The sequence below is a fragment of the Fulmarus glacialis genome, unplaced genomic scaffold (genome assembly GCF_000690835.1).
Source record: "Fulmarus glacialis isolate BGI_N327 unplaced genomic scaffold, ASM69083v1 scaffold22880, whole genome shotgun sequence".
NCBI lineage: Eukaryota > Metazoa > Chordata > Aves > Procellariiformes > Procellariidae > Fulmarus > Fulmarus glacialis.
The window spans coordinates 13,328-33,185 of record NW_009189884.1 but is presented as its reverse complement, the minus strand read 5'-3'; the positions used below and the strand labels follow the sequence as shown (position 1 = coordinate 33,185).

General features: G+C 35.7%; 1 protein-coding gene across 1 annotated transcript in view; it reads right to left on the bottom strand.

The window, feature by feature from the left end:
• PIK3C2A (phosphatidylinositol-4-phosphate 3-kinase, catalytic subunit type 2 alpha) overlaps positions 1 to 19,858 on the bottom strand; it is a 40,650-nt gene that overhangs the window by 18,993 nt on the left and 1,799 nt on the right. The window contains exons 2-12 of the mRNA XM_009583826.1: positions 14,581 to 14,681; positions 12,700 to 12,857; positions 9,555 to 9,675; positions 8,760 to 8,871; positions 8,082 to 8,161; positions 7,913 to 7,976; positions 5,213 to 5,356; positions 2,983 to 3,025; positions 2,682 to 2,895; positions 2,479 to 2,601; positions 698 to 865 (exon numbers count right to left, since the gene is read on the bottom strand). Of these exons, the coding sequence (XP_009582121.1) occupies positions 698 to 865; positions 2,479 to 2,601; positions 2,682 to 2,895; positions 2,983 to 3,025; positions 5,213 to 5,356; positions 7,913 to 7,976; positions 8,082 to 8,161; positions 8,760 to 8,871; positions 9,555 to 9,675; positions 12,700 to 12,857; positions 14,581 to 14,681 (1,328 nt within the window). The remainder of the gene's footprint in view (positions 1 to 697; positions 866 to 2,478; positions 2,602 to 2,681; positions 2,896 to 2,982; positions 3,026 to 5,212; positions 5,357 to 7,912; positions 7,977 to 8,081; positions 8,162 to 8,759; positions 8,872 to 9,554; positions 9,676 to 12,699; positions 12,858 to 14,580; positions 14,682 to 19,858) is intronic.

Sequence of the window (19,858 nt, the reverse complement as noted above, 5' to 3'; positions counted from 1 at the left end):
CTGCTGAATCCAAGGCTTGCTGCAAACACTTTCTTTTTACAAGTTGCATTCTCTATCACCATGGCTCATGAATTGGCTGAGAACTGGCTGTTTACACTTCATCTGCTAAAGTGTATGTAAATACTGACTGAACTGCCTCTAGCCAATATAATGTACTTTTAGATCTTCTAATCAGATATTAGAACCCTTGAAATGCCACCTACCAAGACCATAGTCCTTCAGTAGAAGGGAGGCTATCTATTCAGTAGACAGTGACACCTGCAGATACTTCACTGCATATGACTTATAGGGCAACACCTGAATGTCAGTGCATTCCTCAAAGGACAACTTGAGTTATGCTTACATACTCAACTGCTGCATACTTACAAACAGTTGGTACTACCATGACCTCTTTTGGCCCACATTATTATGAATATTTCCTGCAAATAAAACTGCTTTCATCCAAACAATATTCAATTTCCTCCAGCAGGTAAGTTTTTTCAGCCAGTTAGATAGAAATACTACAACACAGGACCATGTTTTGTACTCTATTTAATTGAAGGTATTATTTCCGTAACAATATAGTTTATGATTCTTACCTTTATCATGGCCTACTACATTCAGTGGCAGAGAAGCAGCTTCTATAGTTACGGGAGTGGAGTAAGCTTTATATAGAGTAATTCATATTAATCATCTTACCCATATTTTGGATACTTACTGCCTAAAATCAAAAAGAGGTAGAGAAACCTGACCCAAAATTTCTGGGCCCTTTCTCTGCTTATTTGAGTCAGGAGAACTCCCACTACTTTGATTCAGGATTCCAAACAAAGTCAGACATAAGACTGATTCCAAAGGCAGCTGCGAAATCTGGATAGGGAAAATTATTCTGTAAAAATAAGTCAGAGGACAGACAGTTGTTAGTAAGTTACAGGCTTATCCATATAACCCGTTGATGCCTCTTGCTTTCAAAAAGTTAATTAACATTGAACAACAAGTGTTACATTTCCATGCAATTATATTTCACTCCACTTTATCTCCTGCAAACCAATAATTTGCAAAATCTGCTAAACTACACTTCTGCACTGTAGCCAGATTTGGAACAACCCTTTTTAATCTTTGTCTATTAAATCACATTCCTTACACAGAACCACACTGTCCAGCATAACCAGTCTTCCCACTCTACTCGCTACAAGGACACACACAATTCCATGTTAGCTGCCTCCTAATCACTCAGATTTAGAGTCAGCTGAGAATAGTTTCCCATCAAAATGAAAGAATCTGTTAAGAAAACTGAAAGCTAAATTAAAATGGTACAAAACCAGCACCCATAAAGAAAGCAGCTGAGGAGTATACACCTCACTGAGCAATTTAAACTCATTTTTTTGTTTACACTGTTTTTATTGCTTAACATATTCTTTAAGTTTGATTTTCTGTAACATGCCAAAATATCATTCTAAAAGTTATCACAGCATATTGCCAAGCCAGTTACACTATAAAACACTACAACTATATTAAGCAGCTTATAAGCAATCGAACACATCTTTCACTGTAATACACCAGTACTTGCTAGCAAAAGATTTGACAATTAATCCCTTGCATCATTGGAAAAAAAGGCAGTTGGAGTACTCTCTAAAGGCAGGTATTCTAGAATCTGAAACTCTCACTCCTGGTCTGAAATAGTTTGTCACTGTAGACTTTCAGGGTATTCCTCAGGGTCTATCTCTGACCTTTAAAAACTGTCAGAAAAATAGATATAGGGCAACATGGAGCTCACCTGAAGCTCCAGTTATGACAGGCTGCCTGATAACTATTAAGTGGAAAAGACTAAGCTGTGCATAGAAATGAAAAATATTTTCCCGTCTCAGCTATCAGATATCACCCGCCATGGTCTCCCTATTTCTTCTCTGCATGGCCTTCCTTCTTCCTTTCTACCCTCCTCCCCTGCCCCATAAAGAGAAACTGAAGTTTAGTAGCCCAAACCAGACATTCTCATATGCTATAGACAGATACTCTTTAGTTATGCACCTGCTCTCTTTATAGAAATAATCCTGAATTAGATATAAAGTTGTTACAATGTATTTGGAATAAAAACCGATTCAGCATTAGTGTTAGTAAAAGTGAGTTACTTTTCCTCCTCATTTACATAATTTGAGCACCGCTTATAAGCAGGCTTTATTCATCCTTCTTGAAGCAGCACAAGCTGTTCCCATTACAAGGAATGCTATGACCTTCCCAAACCATTATAATTGTATACTACAAACACATTAGCACAGGGCACTCGTCCAGCATTTCCATTCCCACTTTTAAAATGAGTAGTGAAATAGCATTTGCAAAAAATATTTCTGATTTTGGTCAGTAAGTCTCACACATTCTTCCTTAAACACTTCAAATGGAATCAGAAGCAAGAGTTGCTTGAATGACTGTATTCACCAGCTAGCTAGGTAGGTACTAGCTAAACCAAAATATTTTAGTGAGTTTTAACATGCTAAAGTCACTTACAGTTCATCCCATTTAATCAAGTAGAAGAAGTTCTTGTATGCGCCAACCTTCTTGGACTGAACAGGTTTAAACAGATCTTTTCCATTATGGGTCAGAGAACAAATCAAGTAGTATTTTTCATAACTGGACAAGGAAAAGAAAGTAAATTAAACAAGAAAAAAAATCTATAAAAGGATTAATTTTACAATTAATAAATTACTCACTTTGATACCCAATCAGGAGAAATTCCATGCGCAGCAAATACTGTGAACTGGAGATGTTCTGTGGCAAGCCATGCTTCCTTAGTACTCTTACTATCTTTTGAAGAAATTGCTGCAGAACTGCTACATGAATTCATGTGGAGTCGCAGAAGGGCCTCAACTGCTCTTGTTAACTGGTCTATACTCACTTTCAGAAGGTTTTCAGGCTGCAGTGAACCTAAATTATAATTTATCTTTAATGCATATCTTCCTAAAACAGCCACCTGAAAGCAGTTTTTAAATAAAATTGAAGAACTTCACTCACCAGATGAGCTCTTGCTAGCATCATCACCACATTTTAAGGATACCTACACAGTAAAGTTAGAGCAAATTTCAGTACCAAGAAACCCATATTAATTTTCCATTGCTCTTAAGTATCTCGTACAGAAATTATGAAACCTCGGAATTAGGCCCATATCTGGGTTTATGTAACGCATCTTTTTACGCAAAGTTCCTCAAAGGTTAACTGACAGCATCACAATTTCCATATCATGTAGCAACTATTCACCAGGTTCAAAAGCTCATGTTTTGTCAAGTCACAACTATTTTGACACTCTTTATGAACTCTTAAAAGACACAGTACATTGGAATATTGCTCAGGATACTCTAACTTCTCTGAGTAGAGATAAAACTGGGTCAAGGCTGTTATGGATGAAAGCAGAAGCTGTTAGCTCTATTATCCAGTAATTTAAGTCTGAACAGCTGTTTTGTTTGTGGCATTTGTTAAGGTATCTTTTGTAGGCAGAGTTACGATAAGTTTACTGAATAAAGAAACCATTAAACAACTGAGAAAACTGAACAGCAAGTACTGTCACTTCGTACTATCTGCTGTGTTTACTTCTTGGTCTGGTAAACTGGAAGTCTAAACATGATACAGTGTTACAGCAATGTCTAGTCTCAACAAGGACACTGTTGAAGCCAAAAGGTGACAAAAAATCATGGGAACTTACTCCCTTGTAATAAGGAAGGATTTCGTGCCAAATTCAACTTCTAATAAAACTAAAACTTTTAGTGAAAACTAAGTTTGTGATTTAAAAACAAAACCCACTGAATTCCTAACACTTCAGAGAAAGTCTAAGTAGTTTGCCACAACTGCTGCAGAAGAATGAAAGCTCTCCTTACACTTTTAGTGTATTAATTGAGCATCTTGTCAACATTAAGTTTTAACTACCAAAAAATTTCATATTCTTATGAAAAACACACAGAAACTTGGGGGGGGGAGAGGGGGAGGGAGAGAGATAAAAATCACATCATTTTCCCCTTTCAGAAAAACTGCTGTATGTTTCCACCATACTTGTCAAGTAGTCCAAGTATTTTTGGATGACAGAATGCCAAACTGTTGAAACAGCGCTATACATGTAATTTTCTACTTGACAATCTACTGTTTTCTTTCACTTTTTGGCCACTTCTTTCAACCACAAAACAACTACTTTAAAAAAAAAACCACCACCAATATCTTACACAAGGTTTAGATGCAACTGGTTCCAATCTTCATAACAATTCAGTTTCTTAAAGCAATCCTATATGCCTTCATACACATTGGCTTAAAGAGTAATGTTCATCACAAGAGAATTGCAGGGTTTTACTGATAAAAAAGTACCTTTTTCAAATTCTATTAGGATAGCATTATTTTTGGAAGTTATTTTTACGCTGTAATCTAATTTCTACAGCTTTCTCCTATCAAAAAGCAAACATTGAAAAAATATTTGATTTGAGTATTTCACTAAGTTTTCTTAATATGTCTTCTGCATTTCGCTGCAAGAATTTTAGTTCTTGTGACAACTATATTTGGTCCATGCATTTTGCAAGACTTCTACTCAGTATTACAAATATATCATTGAATGAATTGCCACTCTAGTAAGGCAGCAGGACAACAGAAACACCATTACAAGACTGTTTAGCTTTTTTACTTGCACACTTCTCCACTTAATGACCGTTTTTAACACCATGACTTGAGACCAATTCTGCTCAAGTGAACTGTTCATTGTAAGGCAGTTTTATGATCAAAATCTGTGCTATTTGAGAGATTTTTATTTTTGTCCATATGCTCAGGAATGCAGGAGCATGAACTGTTAGAGTTTTAAGATGCTACTGCTATTCACATAGATACTGCACAGAAAATATATGATGTGAATTCCTTCTTTAAGCATAACTGATTGATTTTAGAGGGCATGAGCTAGCTGTCAGTTTCCCTCAGTCAGATTTAGTAGCATCTACCATGACACAAGTCTCTAGTTACAGAACCAGAAAACAGTATTCTGAAGCTAGTTTTAAAAAGTCACTATTTAGAGCAGGAAGGGATTCCAAGAGCAAGTGATTAATGCGTTAACGGCAGGGAGATGTTAAAATAAGGGGAAGATATCAGGCAAAATAAAAAGAACCCACCGTAACTCTGACTGAACTGTTGCTGGTATTTGCAACTACCAAAGGTTACGAAATAGTATTTATCAGTGCTCAAAAGCATACCTCAGAATGCAATTTATGTGAAAGTTTACCTCAACACTTTTAATCCTTGGAAGATTAACAGCCCTCCTCAGCTTCTTTACCGATTCCGTTATTGCGGGAGTCTCTACACAATCCAACGTAGAACAGATTTTTCTGACAGTCTTAATTACTTGGTCTACTGCTTTATGCTGGTTCTAATAAGGAATGTATGAAAGAACAGATTGATCTGATCACAATTGTGAAACCCAGTATTGCTTTAATGTAATTTTTTTTTTTTTTTTTAAGAATGAATTGCCAAGAAAATTTCATTATGAGATGCATATCTCAATTACATTAAACTGCGGTATAACGATTTGATTAAACAAAAACCTCAGTATTGAGAACTTCCTTATAGCTCAGTTATCAACTCCAACAACATAGGAGTAGTACGGATTCTGGAATGGTGTCCCAGGAAACATTAGGAGGTTCCCAACGATTTTTCTACTAAGTTGTAGGCAGAAAATATTTTCTCATGAGATATGAAGCTCAAATTCCCTCATGGCATAAAAAAAAGTGTAGTTCAAAAAGAATATTCAATTAGTGTGAAGGAGGAATGCTAAAGAAGCAGTGTTTCAATTTCAGCCCTCTTAAAACAAACATATACCTTCAAATTTCACTTATACTACAGTATAGCTTCCATAATTTAACCTTATCTTTTTTACTTCACTTTAATGTACTTTTGAAAAAAGTTGCAACTTTTTCCTTACATATTATTTAATTTAAATGGTTCTTCCAAATGAAGCAAACTGTCATCTTGGAGAAGGAAAGGAAGAGGGATTGCACACTTAACAGGAATCTTTTTTGAAAGGAATACATCAGTTTCTTATTAGAGAATGAAAATGCTGGTAGGCTGCTTAAGACAAAGTTGAGATCCTCCTAATATTCCCTTCCTTCTTTTCTTCAAATAAAAGAAAACCCACTTAATTTAAATCTAAATAATCCTAGGTTTCTTGGTTTTTGTCTTTTAATATCAGCAAATATTTTGTCTTTTAGTATCACCAATTTTTAAGAATACATGTAGAAAATGAAAATATTTGCTTCAAAATAACTGTTTACTTTTTAAAGGCTTAATGTATAGGTTTCTTTCACAATCACTTATGAGCACTTACAACTAAATAAGAGGGATTAGTGCAATATCCTCTTTGTAAGATGTAAACTGATTCCCAACGCCCAGACATATTCTCATGACCTTCCTACAAATGGGTAGCAAAGACGACAGTTGAATCAAAAAAAGTTTTGGGATTGGGAGTTACCTGGAAACAATTAACTTTGTCCTGGTAAGAAAATAACCACAGAAGTCAGAAGACATTGTAAATATTTAAGCCATACTTTCAAAGCTAACACTTTGAAGATAACAGCTGTTTTGGCACATGAAAAGCAAAATTTCCACTGCTATTTTCCTCACAGGCTCTCAAATTAATCTCAATAAAGAAACAATAGCTAACTTTTCAAGAGTCCAACGATGTGAAATCAAACGCTATAAGTAAGTTATTTATGGATTACTTTACCCTGTTTCACTTTGATTAGCAGACTTCAGCGACTGAATATGTACAGAAATTCACTTCAGGAAGTAAAAAATTTAAATGCAACCACTGCTGATATTTGTACCTAATCATCATCACCTACAAAGATCTCCCATCCTCAAAAAGACTGTAGAAAGAGTAGAACATAAGTCTGAATTGAGATGTTTTGCATTCCTCACCTCAGCCTGTGAAACCACAAGCAAGCTGAAGTTAAACAAGCAAGCTGAAGTAGCTGCAAGAGCAAAGCAACAAAAACCATATCAAGGAGCAATAACATCTCACTCTTCTACAAACAGATTGTGTTCAAAACTACCCTTGTGAACGTGGTGGATCACCATCAAGGGAATTAAATAACATTAAGGAATATGCAAATAGTGGACATGAGCTTGTTCAGACCTGCATTCCTGGACAGGCAAACAAACATAGTGGAAATGAAAAGTATTGTAATTAAGTCATTTATTTCAAGACTGTTCTTACAGAAACTGCTTAAGAAACATAGTTATCTAATGTTTAAGTATTTAAGTCTCCAAGTTACATTACTATCAGGAGTTAAAATAAGCTTCTCCTTTTAGAAATGAGTAAAACAGGTTATCTTCAGCTAGCTTTTGCATTTGGGAAACTACTCCAAACTACTCCACATGCAAGCCGTTTTAAGCTACCTATTATACATTGAAATAGACAATGGTTTTGACAGTGTATTTTAAATTAATCCAATAGTGCAGAATAAGGTGTTATTATACTTTGTGTAAAACTTACTTGTATGTTCCAAACGTGCTTCAGTTATAACTCCCATTGTACACAACTGTTACTCACTTTTGTGTGGATTTTTATCTGTTACCAATATATCATTCATGGCTGACAACATCGGACATAGTCAGGATTCAGACCTCTTCCCTATTCCCCTAAATTAATCTCTCTTCCAGCATTTTTGAGGAAAAGGTTATTTTGCACCCCAGGACTTGGAAGATACATTTCTAGTTGTGACAATTAGGTAATAATTAGTTTGCAAGAAAAGCTAGGAAGAAAAGAGGAAAAGCAATCTAAAAATCCATGATTCCAAGTTTACATTTGACAGCTTTTTCAGATCTCAGTTTCCCCAAGAATACCCGCAAGTCTTTTTTCCAACTATCTCATTAGTAAACTTTCTCACGCTCCTTTTGGTTGAGCAGTAATTTATGATGCCCTTACCTCATTTTTAAAAGCTATGTTAACTTGCTTGTGATACACATCAAGAAGCTCTTCAATAGAAGACCTGCAAGAAATAGTAATTTTTGAACACAAGTGCAAGAGCATAACATAACCTTGGTCAGAAATTCAGCAGTGGGCTTGATTACTAAAATAACCACATTAACATTACCTTATAATAGGTTCTCTGAAAGGCTTTTCTACTTTGTAGAGGTGTTTGGTTAGATGTATGGGTGTTCTGTCATCATCTTCCTGCAATAAAGCATTAGATATTAAGTCCAGTTCTCACTTTTCTGTAATTTGTAATACTGTTTAGAAGTTTCATTACTAATACCTGTGGAGTAAAAGGGGAAAGACGTAAGGTGATCTCTTCAAAGGGGAAAAGAAATAACTAATTAAAAGCATATGAAATGTGTACACCTTTCATGGGAGAAAAGGGAAGAAACAGCAATCGAGTGCCTAACTGCAGATATCAAATATTCCTCCCTTCCTCTTTGATGATCTGATACATACCTAATTAAACTCAAAAACTGTTCTCGACTTTTATTTAACTCTGAAATTTGCTGCTTCTCTTTCAGGCCTCAAGGTTAGTCCAAATGCTTGCATACATTTTCTAGCTATAGTACTTGGTCTAGTAAGAGACATTATCTGTATTTATATTGTTTGCCTTGCAAAAACTCAGTATGTATTTCATTTCCTCTTCATATAAGAGAATACAATTCCCAACACCAAGCAGACATACTAATTTATTAATCACACAAAAAGGTTACACCTCAGAGCCATCAACTCTGATGCAAACTCCCAACCTCTTGAAGATTTATTTTGCTGCTGCAGTTTAGGAGGTACTTACTGTTCGTGCCAGATCTCTGCATATTACGCTATGGGTCAAGAGCTGCAGTTTGATTTCTATATCCCACTTCCGACAGTTCTGAATATATTCATGACTTCCTACACAGTGCTTACTGTTAAAACAGAAGAAAGCTACAGTTACATCAAAAATATGCAGTGTTTTTAAAAAAAAACTCACATGGAATATTTAAGGCAACCTGTTGGCTCAAAATAAGGAAATGGTGAATCAACCTCCACATCATACTTCTTGATCTGATTTTTAATTCTGCAGAAGTTTTAGTATATTATTACAGATACCTATGCTTTTGCTAAAGCTCTTAGCTACTGTGGCTAACAATGAAACCAAATATTCTAACCCAGAAAACTAATGGGGATTTGTAAATGATTAGTTTTGAAGGAAAAAACCCCACAGATTATTTCTGATTATTAGAAATCATCAGTAGATTTTTATTCCTGGTTGCTGGGATTTGAAGAGCAGCTGAAAACGGCAACATCCATCTACAGAAATGCTCTAGAAATCTGCATCTGAAAAAAAAAACAACCCCTGTTTGTGTTCAACCCAACAGATGGCAGATTAGAACAGATTTCTAGGAAGCTGTTGAGAAGCCACTTTGCTGTATCCCAGAGCAACTCTAAAGACTTCTAAAGACTTCTGATCTTTGTACAAAGTGAGACTCTCCTACGTTTTTAAGATTTATTTCTGCTTTTACATATTTAATCATTAAAGATATAATTTCCAGTAACTGTGCCATGACAAAGCATGAAGTTAAATATTAATGAAAAAGAATTTGCTTACTTCTGTAAAACTTCTTCTTGGCCACAGACTTTCAGGATATAGCTGCTAATGTCCACTTCATTCAAGTCATCGTGCACCCAGCAAAGTGCCTGCATTATTATAAGCTCAACAGGGGAACTCACTGTTTAAAGAAATTACATCTAAAAGTTAAATATAAATCTATAGCAAGTGATATTAACCATTGTTCACTCACAAATTGTAGTTTCTTAATGAAATTTACTTTTATACTTGTAGGGAAGACACTTATGCTTCTATAATCTCCTAAATTTCGTAGTTTGAGATCTTCACTTTTTTCCCCCCCCTGCATCTTATAGAACCTGCCTGTAGTTTAAGAAATCAATAAATCCTTTTTAAATTAGGATACAGTGTAGTCACTTGATCAAAAGTACGAAGCAGTCTGCAGTCTGTTTTCCAGGAGTTTCTATGAGGATAGCCTTTTTTTTCAATTATAAGTCTGCCTTATTTAGCAAGGACTTCAAATAGGTAAGTGATCGCAGAGCTGCTTAAAGTTTAAAAATTATTATCTGAAGAGTTGGAGATGAAACTTCTCTATTTTTTCTGCTTTTGAGGAAGTGAGTATCAGTTGTAGCAGAGGCAAATCCTACACTTTTTTCTTTTTCCTTTCCATTTGTCTAGGGCAGTTTCCACATTGTACAGATCAGATCTCAGTAAGCATCACTAAGCCTTTGCAAAAAGCAACTCTTAACTACCAGTATTTTCACATCAGGCTCCAAATGCTTTTTTGAAAACAGTCTCTCTCTTCCATCCAGAAACTACAGTGCAAAAGAAATAATCCAAGTCAAACCCAAAATCCATGCCCCCACAGCCACCAGCTGTCACTGACAAAAAATATAGGTATGTTTTAACACCACAAACATTTTAAGTACAAAATGCTCTCTACCCCTCCCTACCTAGTTTCTGATCTTCTCCTTTAAATTACTGGCAAACAATGTCACTAAGTGCCTCAAAATTCTGTAAAGAACACCGTGTAAAAGAATTTATTTCTTCATCAGTACCTTCAGAGTATTTCTTTTTCCCTCTCCAGGGACCTTCCTAATTTTCCCCAAATCATCTTTTTTTTTTTTTTAATAAGAAAGAAATGTTACTACTATGGTGGATACAGAGAGGTAATGCCACAACAATATTTTCCACAAGATAATACAAGTGCTTCATCGCGTTAACAGATGACTAATAATTACAAGCATAGAGGTATTTGATAGCATATGAAGAATGAGTATGCGGAATTCAAGAACAAGGAATGATAAGAAGTATAAATTCAGAAACACTATTTAACTCACTATTAAGACTATTTAACTTATTAATCTAAAGTGAAACTGCTGTACTACCTTCAGCAGGGAATATGGTGGTTGATAGAGAAAAAAGATGCAGTAACAGTTTATGGGCTATAGTCACAGGCTGCATTGGCGAAGGTCTGCCAGTCCTGCAAAGCCAAGTGGAGTAATGCAAGGATAATGTTACCACCTTTTTCCCCACCCTCCGTCTTATTGAAAGACATTCATTTCTTGCTGATACACAATGATTGCTCAGGTAGACTTGTACTTCCATGTAAAGTCTAATAAACGAATGCAAAATGAATAGGTATACCCATATAAGCTCTAAAGTTCATCTGTTTCCCTCCTGGGTCCTTTCTATACATTGAGTTGTCAGAACACTGAAAGGCTGCAGTTCCTTCTGAGCAGGACTGAAAGCCATACTAAAGTAGTTCTAGCATTAGGATGCTAAGGTATGCAACAATTTGACCAAGAACAGAAGGAATTAAAGGAAGAGAATAACTTTAAATACGCCTGTTATTAGTTACGTATGAGCTACGGATACCTACCTTTCACTAGCTATGGAAGACAAGTAGCTTAACTGTGATTAGTTTCAGCATCAGAAAAAGGAAGAGAGCAGAAAGTGCAAAGAATAAGATATGGGGGCTAGAATGCAAAGCACATTCCAAAGTATTCACAAAACTTCTAGAAATAAAGGGCTGACGCTGTAACATTTTAGTTACGCTACCAAAGCCTTCTGTAGGAAAGCATTGAGCCTGTAATATTAGGAAAGTGTAATCTTAAGGATGAAGAGCAGAAACCCTTCCTAGGCTACACTTACAGTCCACCTCATTTCTTAACAAGGCCCAGCAAATAAATACAGAATGAAAACACTTACGTATTGAGAGCTCGTTTTCCAATACAGCAGCTAGTTTAAGTGAGTAATAGAGCAACTTCATATCTTTTGAGAACAACCAACTCTACAGCATTTACACTGTTACAGATAGTTACAGATAGAGCACCAAATCATAAAAAAACCACCACAGCACATATCCACTACCAAGTGACACAGTCTGGGAATGGGAACCCTCACAAGGGCTAAGAAACTACAGCAGTATAGAGGCTAAAAAGTTGCTCCTGAGGTAATTTATTATCAGTTACTTTATCACCAAGAACTGCCAGAAGTTGACAGCATCCAGAGTTACAGCCTTTAATACAAACATGCTGTGCAGTCTTGACTGCACTGAGAATATGAATTTATGTACAAGAGCAAGGCAAACCTCAAAGTTCCATCCCACTAATATACCTGATTATCCACAAAACTGAGCCAGATAGTTGTGGCACATTGCGACAGTATTATTTTAGTGTGTGTTCATAAGCATATATTGAAGTAAAGTAATAGATAATTTCAGTGTTTATTCTTATTTCCCAAAAGCAATTTGTCTGTATTTTTAGATAGCCTGTAACAATTTATTTAAACACATGTTAGAATGTTGAAATAAAAAATCAAATTAAGAGTTAAGAATCTCAGTCCTGGTGTCATCGTCCCCTCAATTACCATAAAACAGGTCAAACTGTTGAACAACTGTTTTAACATTCCCAGACATGGACAGAATAGTGCTTCTGGTTTGCTTGGCTTTCCTTTTTAAAAAAATGTTTCACTTTGTCAGCTTCTAAGTATTTTCTGATGGAGGCACTGACCCAGAATTAGGTTTGTTCTTCAGTTACCTTTTCCACATTCCCCACATGTAATCCATGCACCTGAGACCCAGGGATTACAAAAACTGAAAGCCATTGGCTTAGACTGAGTTTACAGTCTTAACCCACCATTCTAAGACTTAAAGCAAACTCCAATTGAAAAAGCAGGAACATACCATCACATGTAAAAGTTACTGGTTGCTGGAATTCTTCAATTTCTATAGAAACCTTGATACTGGCACTCTCCCCACTTATATTTCTTTGCAGCATGATTGGACTCAGCACAAAGCCTGGATTTGTTTGCTGATTAGCATAAGGAAACTTGGTCCTCAATCTGAAAGCAGAGAAGGTTTATGAAACATTGCAATGGATAAGTCTAAGACTAAAGCAAAATAACATGGTAATAACCACAAGCCAGAACAGTAAAGACTACCTTTTGCTCTTTACCTAAATTGCATGTGCAAAACACCATTTAATTTCTCTACTCTCAACAGAACACTGCCCACAACAATTATACAAGTAGTAGTTAGAGTGGAAAAAACCTAGCTTATAATTAGGCAGGTTTTCCATATAGCTTACATATTTCATAGGTCAACACTTACAGGATAGATCCAGCCTCTGTAGAAGCAAAGCTCTAAAACAGTTTTTAAAAAAGCTAACCTATGGCATGTGCTAAAAATGAGTTTAAAAAAAGGGTAATTTCTTTTATGTACAAGAGACCACAAAACTCTTGACATGTTTAAATTTTTGGAAGTCTAATCTGAACCTAGATACTATGCAGAAGGCAGTTATTCCAAGTTGTGGAAGTTGAGAAAGAGGCCTAAATTAAGGGAAAGGTTTTTCTTAGGACACAAAGAGTATAAAACACTCACCTAGTAATGAACAGACAGTACTTTGATAGCTGCTTTTTATTTTCTGCTATGTAACATAGATAAAAAAATTTAACCTTAACCTTCTGCCAATGTTAAAGTAGTATTATAGGAGATTAAGAACAGAACTACAGAACTCATCTATAATGGTCATCTATTTCATCATTTCGATTCCTGACAATAGCATGAATGAAAAAAAAAGAATCCCTCTAGCAAGAGTTGTCCAGTCAGAAGTCCATTAGCATTTTAAGCACTGGGTCTTGAAAAAAAAGGGGCAACAATTAGATTTAACTAGAAACTGTTGCAACAAGCCTATTTTATATGAGCTTCGTCTTAATGTTGTTCATCAGTAAGTTTCACAGGTATATGACTTCTCACTGGTTTTATGGAGTTTGCTTTTCATTTCATAAACATTCTCGTTTTAAAAAGTAGTTGTTATCCTTCAGATTCAAAGATCTCTATTTCCCCCATTAGTTCTTGGATTTTGATCTTGAGAGGAAAAAAGGCAAGACTCCTAATTTGTCTTCTCTAGGAAGAAAAAAACCCAAAAGAATCTCTCATTAAATTCTGGCAATAAGCAAAAAAATAGAAGGAGCATTCCAGGTTATCAAGTCCCATCTTCTTTAGTATGACATTTAAGAAACTTCACCACCTGGTCAAAGCAGGAACAAGTTTAAAGGTTTTATTTGTTACAGAATTCCAGTTGTGGAAGCAATAAAAATGAGAGCATTTCAGGGTTAGAAAGCCATTGAGTGACAGCATTTAGTGAGGTGCATCAACTAAGAAAAAGAGATTTCAAATTATTTCAAAAGAAATTGTATTAAAAATATATAGAAGAAGGAGATACAGATATATGGAAATACAGAAAAATAGTTTTGAGGATAAAAAAGTATTACAAAAACAAGGAAAAAAGTGAGAGGAAAGTCACAGGACCAAAAGAATAAAGAGGAGATACGATAATTCAAAAACTTTAGTACTGAACACCTTAAAAATTCTATTGCATTCTTGAAAAAACAAGACAAAACCAGGAAAAACTGGGATAAGAAAAGGGAAAAGGACACATACTGAAATCTGCCCCACCAAGCAAAAAATGTAGGACTGGCCCTGTCAACCCAACTAAAAATGAGTTATGTAGCTTCCCCCTGAACCCCCCTTATGAAAGCTAATTTGTGTTCAGTAATTTCTTACTTTGTAACTGCTTGAGAAAAAGCTGACAGTTCTTGATTCTGCCCTTCAATTTCTTGGAGAAGCACGTTTTCTGTCAGCATGCCAGTGGTCCCATTGTCTTTCTGCAACTCAAAGATAATACAGTATTTAAATAGCTGCAAACATACTTCTATAGCCAGCAAAGCCACGTGTAGATGACAGATTTTCATGAGTCTGAGGTTTACTATTAGTTTTATGTCTAATTTTATAAAGAGAAAAATGTATACCATAACTAAGTTGAAAAGTAAAGATTCACTGGACCAGTGACTCCTTTACAGAAGGTAATTTATTTGACAGCATCATTATCAGTTAAGATTAAGTTACAAGAATAACAGTTCCTGAGCTCTCAGCAGTGACCTGTTGCATTAGAGTTTGGCTGAACGAGAGGAGGAAGACAAATGTTTTTTCCTCCACTTTTGCGATTCAGCCTTCAGTACAGTCCCAGAAAGAACCATGACACATCAGTTCTGCCCATGACTACCTTTTCCTACAAAGCAGGAAAAGATAAATTGTACACTGGAAGGAAGTAGCATTCAGAACACTAAACTCAGAACTAATCTCGTGGTATCAAATTACTGCTGTTTAATCCCTTATGCCATATGCACCCACTCCCCAAAATGTAAACCACAGTCTTTGAAGTATCCAATCTAAAAAACAACTGCTAAAAAGGGAACTGCAGTTTCAAACAACAAAATCTAATAAACTTTAAAAAAAAACCAAACAAACAAAACTGCAGCAGTTTTTAATCCATATCTGTTTCTGATTCAACTCACAATACAACCATACAAATGCTAGTGTAAGCAAACAGCAGAGAGCAGCTGCAACAACCAGTGGGGTTGAGGTGGAACTCAATCATCTGTAGTCCAACAGCCACAACTATTCTGAAGCACTCATGAAACTCCAGCCAGATACTCCCTGGAATAAGTTGATCTTGAAGAGTTTGCTCGTGTCCAACCTAGGGACATTGCACAGAGAGGATAAAGCCTTCTGACCAGTTACATTTTACATCCAGAGCTTTTACAATGCTTATAGAAAGCTTTAACCCACCCAGAAATCCAGAAAAAAATAGCAGACTGCACTACAGTTTTTCTGAAAATCTTTACAATTTATTTATACTTGAAATAGCAAAAAGCTACTTAACTAGTATGTGGGTTATTTATTATTAGCTGACAAAGTTAGCTGAGCATCTAATTTCATTAAAGCATTATCAGACAATATAGTCTCAGAAAAGGGGTCAAATCTCTAACATGCAGAGCCTGTCAGGTCTTTTCCTTTTAGAACTTTTTTGCTCAAATTCACTTGTTTAAGCAGTATAGCATAAACTTAGAAGGGATAATATATGCAACCCATAATTGCCACTTGAATTGCATTTAAACCTAGTTACTTCAGCTAAAATATTGGTTTCATGAACACTGATCAGTTCAAAAGGATGTTATATATAATTGGGGATTAGCCACAACAGGGGAAGCAACTAGAGCAGGAAGCTGCAAAGCCACAAAACCTGGAATGAGATTCAGGAGCATGTGTAATACCTTAAATTTAAAAAGGTTCTTCCATTCTAACATCGCAGACAAGTTCTATCACATAAAAATACTTCCAGGCAACTGCACAAGACTTGCTAACAAACCTGTGCAATTTTATCTAGTACATGTATTCTTTAAGCAATTACACAATAACACAACAAAAAAATCATACAAGGAAATAGGAAGTTAACATGCCAAGTGAAAGGTAAACACCTTTGATAAAGATTCAACTAGCTGCTGGTCAGTACTCAACACAATAATCATTTCAAATCAAGAAGCTAGCTATACAAATGTTAAGTTTTCTCTATTTAAGAACTCTTTTTAAAGAAGTAATACTACAAATAAGTACTTAAAGCACTTTGCAACTCTAACCAGAGTATAAAAGCAATACACAAGGGGATTACTTAAAATAAAGTCACATCAGTGATGCAACATTGCCGCTTTATGCCACTATGTGACACTTTTGAATTATCTACAGCAAAATTTGAAGGTTATTCTGCTGTTAAGTTCAAAGAAGTTTAGGGAACAAGGCATTTCTACACATGGAAGCTTAGCCAGGGTAAACAATAAATTCTAATGTAATGAGCAAAGAAAAAAAGGTTTCTTTGGTTACCCATAGTTGACCACAGGGTCACATTCAGCTAAGGAGAGAAACCTAATGTTAATTCAAATATGTATTGCTGGAAATTACCTCCTGGAAATTACCTGGTGGAAAATTAAGAACATTAAATACCTCCTTGCTCTTTTAGCTGAATTTTTGATCACTTTTTGGAAGATAATTTCAGGAGGACAAGCTTTGATAAACTAAGAAATTTATTTAAAATCCACTGGACTCAGATGATTAGGGTTTTGAGCAACAAGTAACATTTGAATTTCTTTAACTTCCAGATGAGCAAATCTAAGAGGTGCAAAAGCTATCACTCAAGCAGGAAATAACTTGTAAAGAAGGACTTCAGGCCAAACTAGATAAATAGTTCATATCAGCACAGACCAATAAATTTGGTCTGCAGTTACTCTTAACAATAAAACACAAACCCAAAACCCAGTAAATTACCAAAAGTCAAGTTAAATTAAATCCCATGCGTATATAAAGCCACAAGACTCTTCAGTTCTGTGGAGAGGAAAGGTAGAGAAGACAATGTCTAAAGTAGGACAAAATTATGATTTTGCCTCTGCTTTCAGAAAGGAGAGTGACAAGCACTGAAGGATTTAAAGGGGAATACTGAATGTATAGATACTTCATCAAATATGAAGCAAAACTCAAAACAATCTATTGATTCAAGGGATTAAATATAATATGATAGAATCAAAATATATGACTAGAAATTTTTACTAATAGTTTTGTTTAAAGCAGCAGTGAGACCGAGTTATTCAGGGGAAAAAATGATCCAGACTAGTTAGGATGCAAGACTTCACAACATACTTTGAAAGAAATACATACCTGGAGGTAAATGTGATAAAATATAAGAGAACTGCCAAAAATAGAGGCTAAACAATTCAACTCAGCTTCCTACTATACCAGATGGAAAATTATTTAAACTAGAAAATAAAGTAGCAGCACAGGATGGGCAAAAGATAAAGGAAAAGCCACAGGTTATGTTGAAATGGTATGTGTTTGAGAGACTCCTCTTTAGATCTATCTATTATCTTCTTTAATAATTCAGCACAAGCAGCAGAAACATCCCTGCTGATAATTTACAGTATTGTATCATCACCTAACTTTGTAATACAGTCTAGAACTGGAATATTATGCCAAAACTAGTTAGCCACAGACTGGTGGAACACAAGTGGAAAGTAAATCTTGAACCTTCAATTGGGCATTCACTGCAGGAATCTGCTATAAACTAAGAATTTGTTTGAAAAAGACGGTGGCTTAAGAAAATCATATATTAATTGACTACAGGATCAATATGTGCTGTTGTGATGCCATCATGAATAAAGCAAATGCAATAGAAGTGTATCAAGCAGGATGCCCCTACCTGCAATGAGGGTTAATTCATGCCACTGTAGAAGGCACATGGTACATTGTGCTCTCACATAGAGAGCTAAAATTCTCATAAGCCATCTTCAAGAAAAACCAAAAAGTGACAGGAAAGAAAAGCTATCATGCAGAGCTTGCAGTGAAAGCTGACAGAAAATCACTGTCTCTTATAACATGTTGAGGTAGACATCAAAATGGTTCTTTATCTTAAATACCTGCTGTTCCACCCTGTTAAGAAGAGCATTTGCCAAGAGCTAGTTATGAACGCGTTTCTGCTGAAAATCAGATGACGGATGAGGACAGTGAGGGTCTGGAACAGCCCTTAAATCAAAAGTAGCATATAAAGGCAGAACTTGAGCGTTTTATGAATCAGTTAACACGTGATCTGCAAATAGCATGGGATTGGGCCTGATGAACAGGAAAGACCCTTTTAAATCCTGCATTCTTGAAAAAATCCTGGAATTCATAAAACCAGATTTCATTCAGCAACAGTCAAATACTACTTTCTACAGACAACACCTCAGAAGCACTGATCCAATATAGTCCAGCTATTCCAGTCAATAGTTACATTACAACCAACCAAACATCACTGGAAAACTGACAAACACATCACTAGACAACATGACAAAATGAAGAAGCAAACTGCTGTAGAGCCCAAATTTACATGCCTCCCCAAACACTAGGAAATAACTGGGCTCACATATCATAGCTCAACAGTGATTGGAAAAAAATTAAATGAAGTTAGACCCAAGATGTTCATACATGTAATGTTAAAAACGCGATCCCTTAAAAACAGGTAAAGGGGTTTTTTGGATTTAGGGTTTTTTTTGTCCTTCTCCACTGGCCTTCTATTAAACTTTTGCCAGAATACTAACTAGCCCAGAAAAACAGGAAATCCTTCAAACGAAGGGCCAAAAATCTCACTTCAATGGAAGTTTAGACAGTCCTTTGAGCCAAAGTCTAGTAAATATTCCTTTTTCTGAGGAAAAAAAACACGCCTTTTGGGGGTGAGGGGAGAATCAAGGAGCAATTTGGAAAATATCCTTGACTGATAAGTTGTTTTTTATGGCATGTCCCTAGCTTATTAAAAATACCTAGAAAGACAATACATAAGATTCAAAACAGCTGCAATCCAAAGTCTCCAAGGCAAACAAATCTTTCACTCCCCCCTCTAACCAGTTTCTATAAATACAATTTTTCCTGCCATTATCACCCTTGCCAGGGTGTTGACTTTTCCACTGAGGACTTCTCTTTCAGTCTTTGTACTCTCTCTATCAAAAATACAGAAGTATTCATGTTCACTTTCTAGTGAGGTGACTAATATTTTAAAACGTAATGTCTTGTTTTACAATGGAATTATCACAGAAAGAATTTTAAAAGATAGGAAAAGTTCAATAATCTACAGTCATTTACAGGACTTGGAAAAGGGTAGGATGCACTTATGGGGGCATAATTAACCAGATGAGATTGCTACAGTATTGATCATCTGCTGTACAGTTTAGTTTTGATACAAACTGCATGTGCTTGATGTCCAAAAAGATGAGTGTCATAACTAAAGCCTCTGTTGACATTTTTGGCTTGAAATTTTGATGAAAGTGATCCTGATCCTAGAGCAGAAATCACCCTTTACCCTGCCTGATAAAAGTAACATCATTCAAAGATGGTTTCCTTCTTCCAGAACAGGGTTTCTGACCCAACAGGCATCCCACCTTCCAGGACAGTATAACCAAAAGGTTCAGTTACAATCAGCATTCCT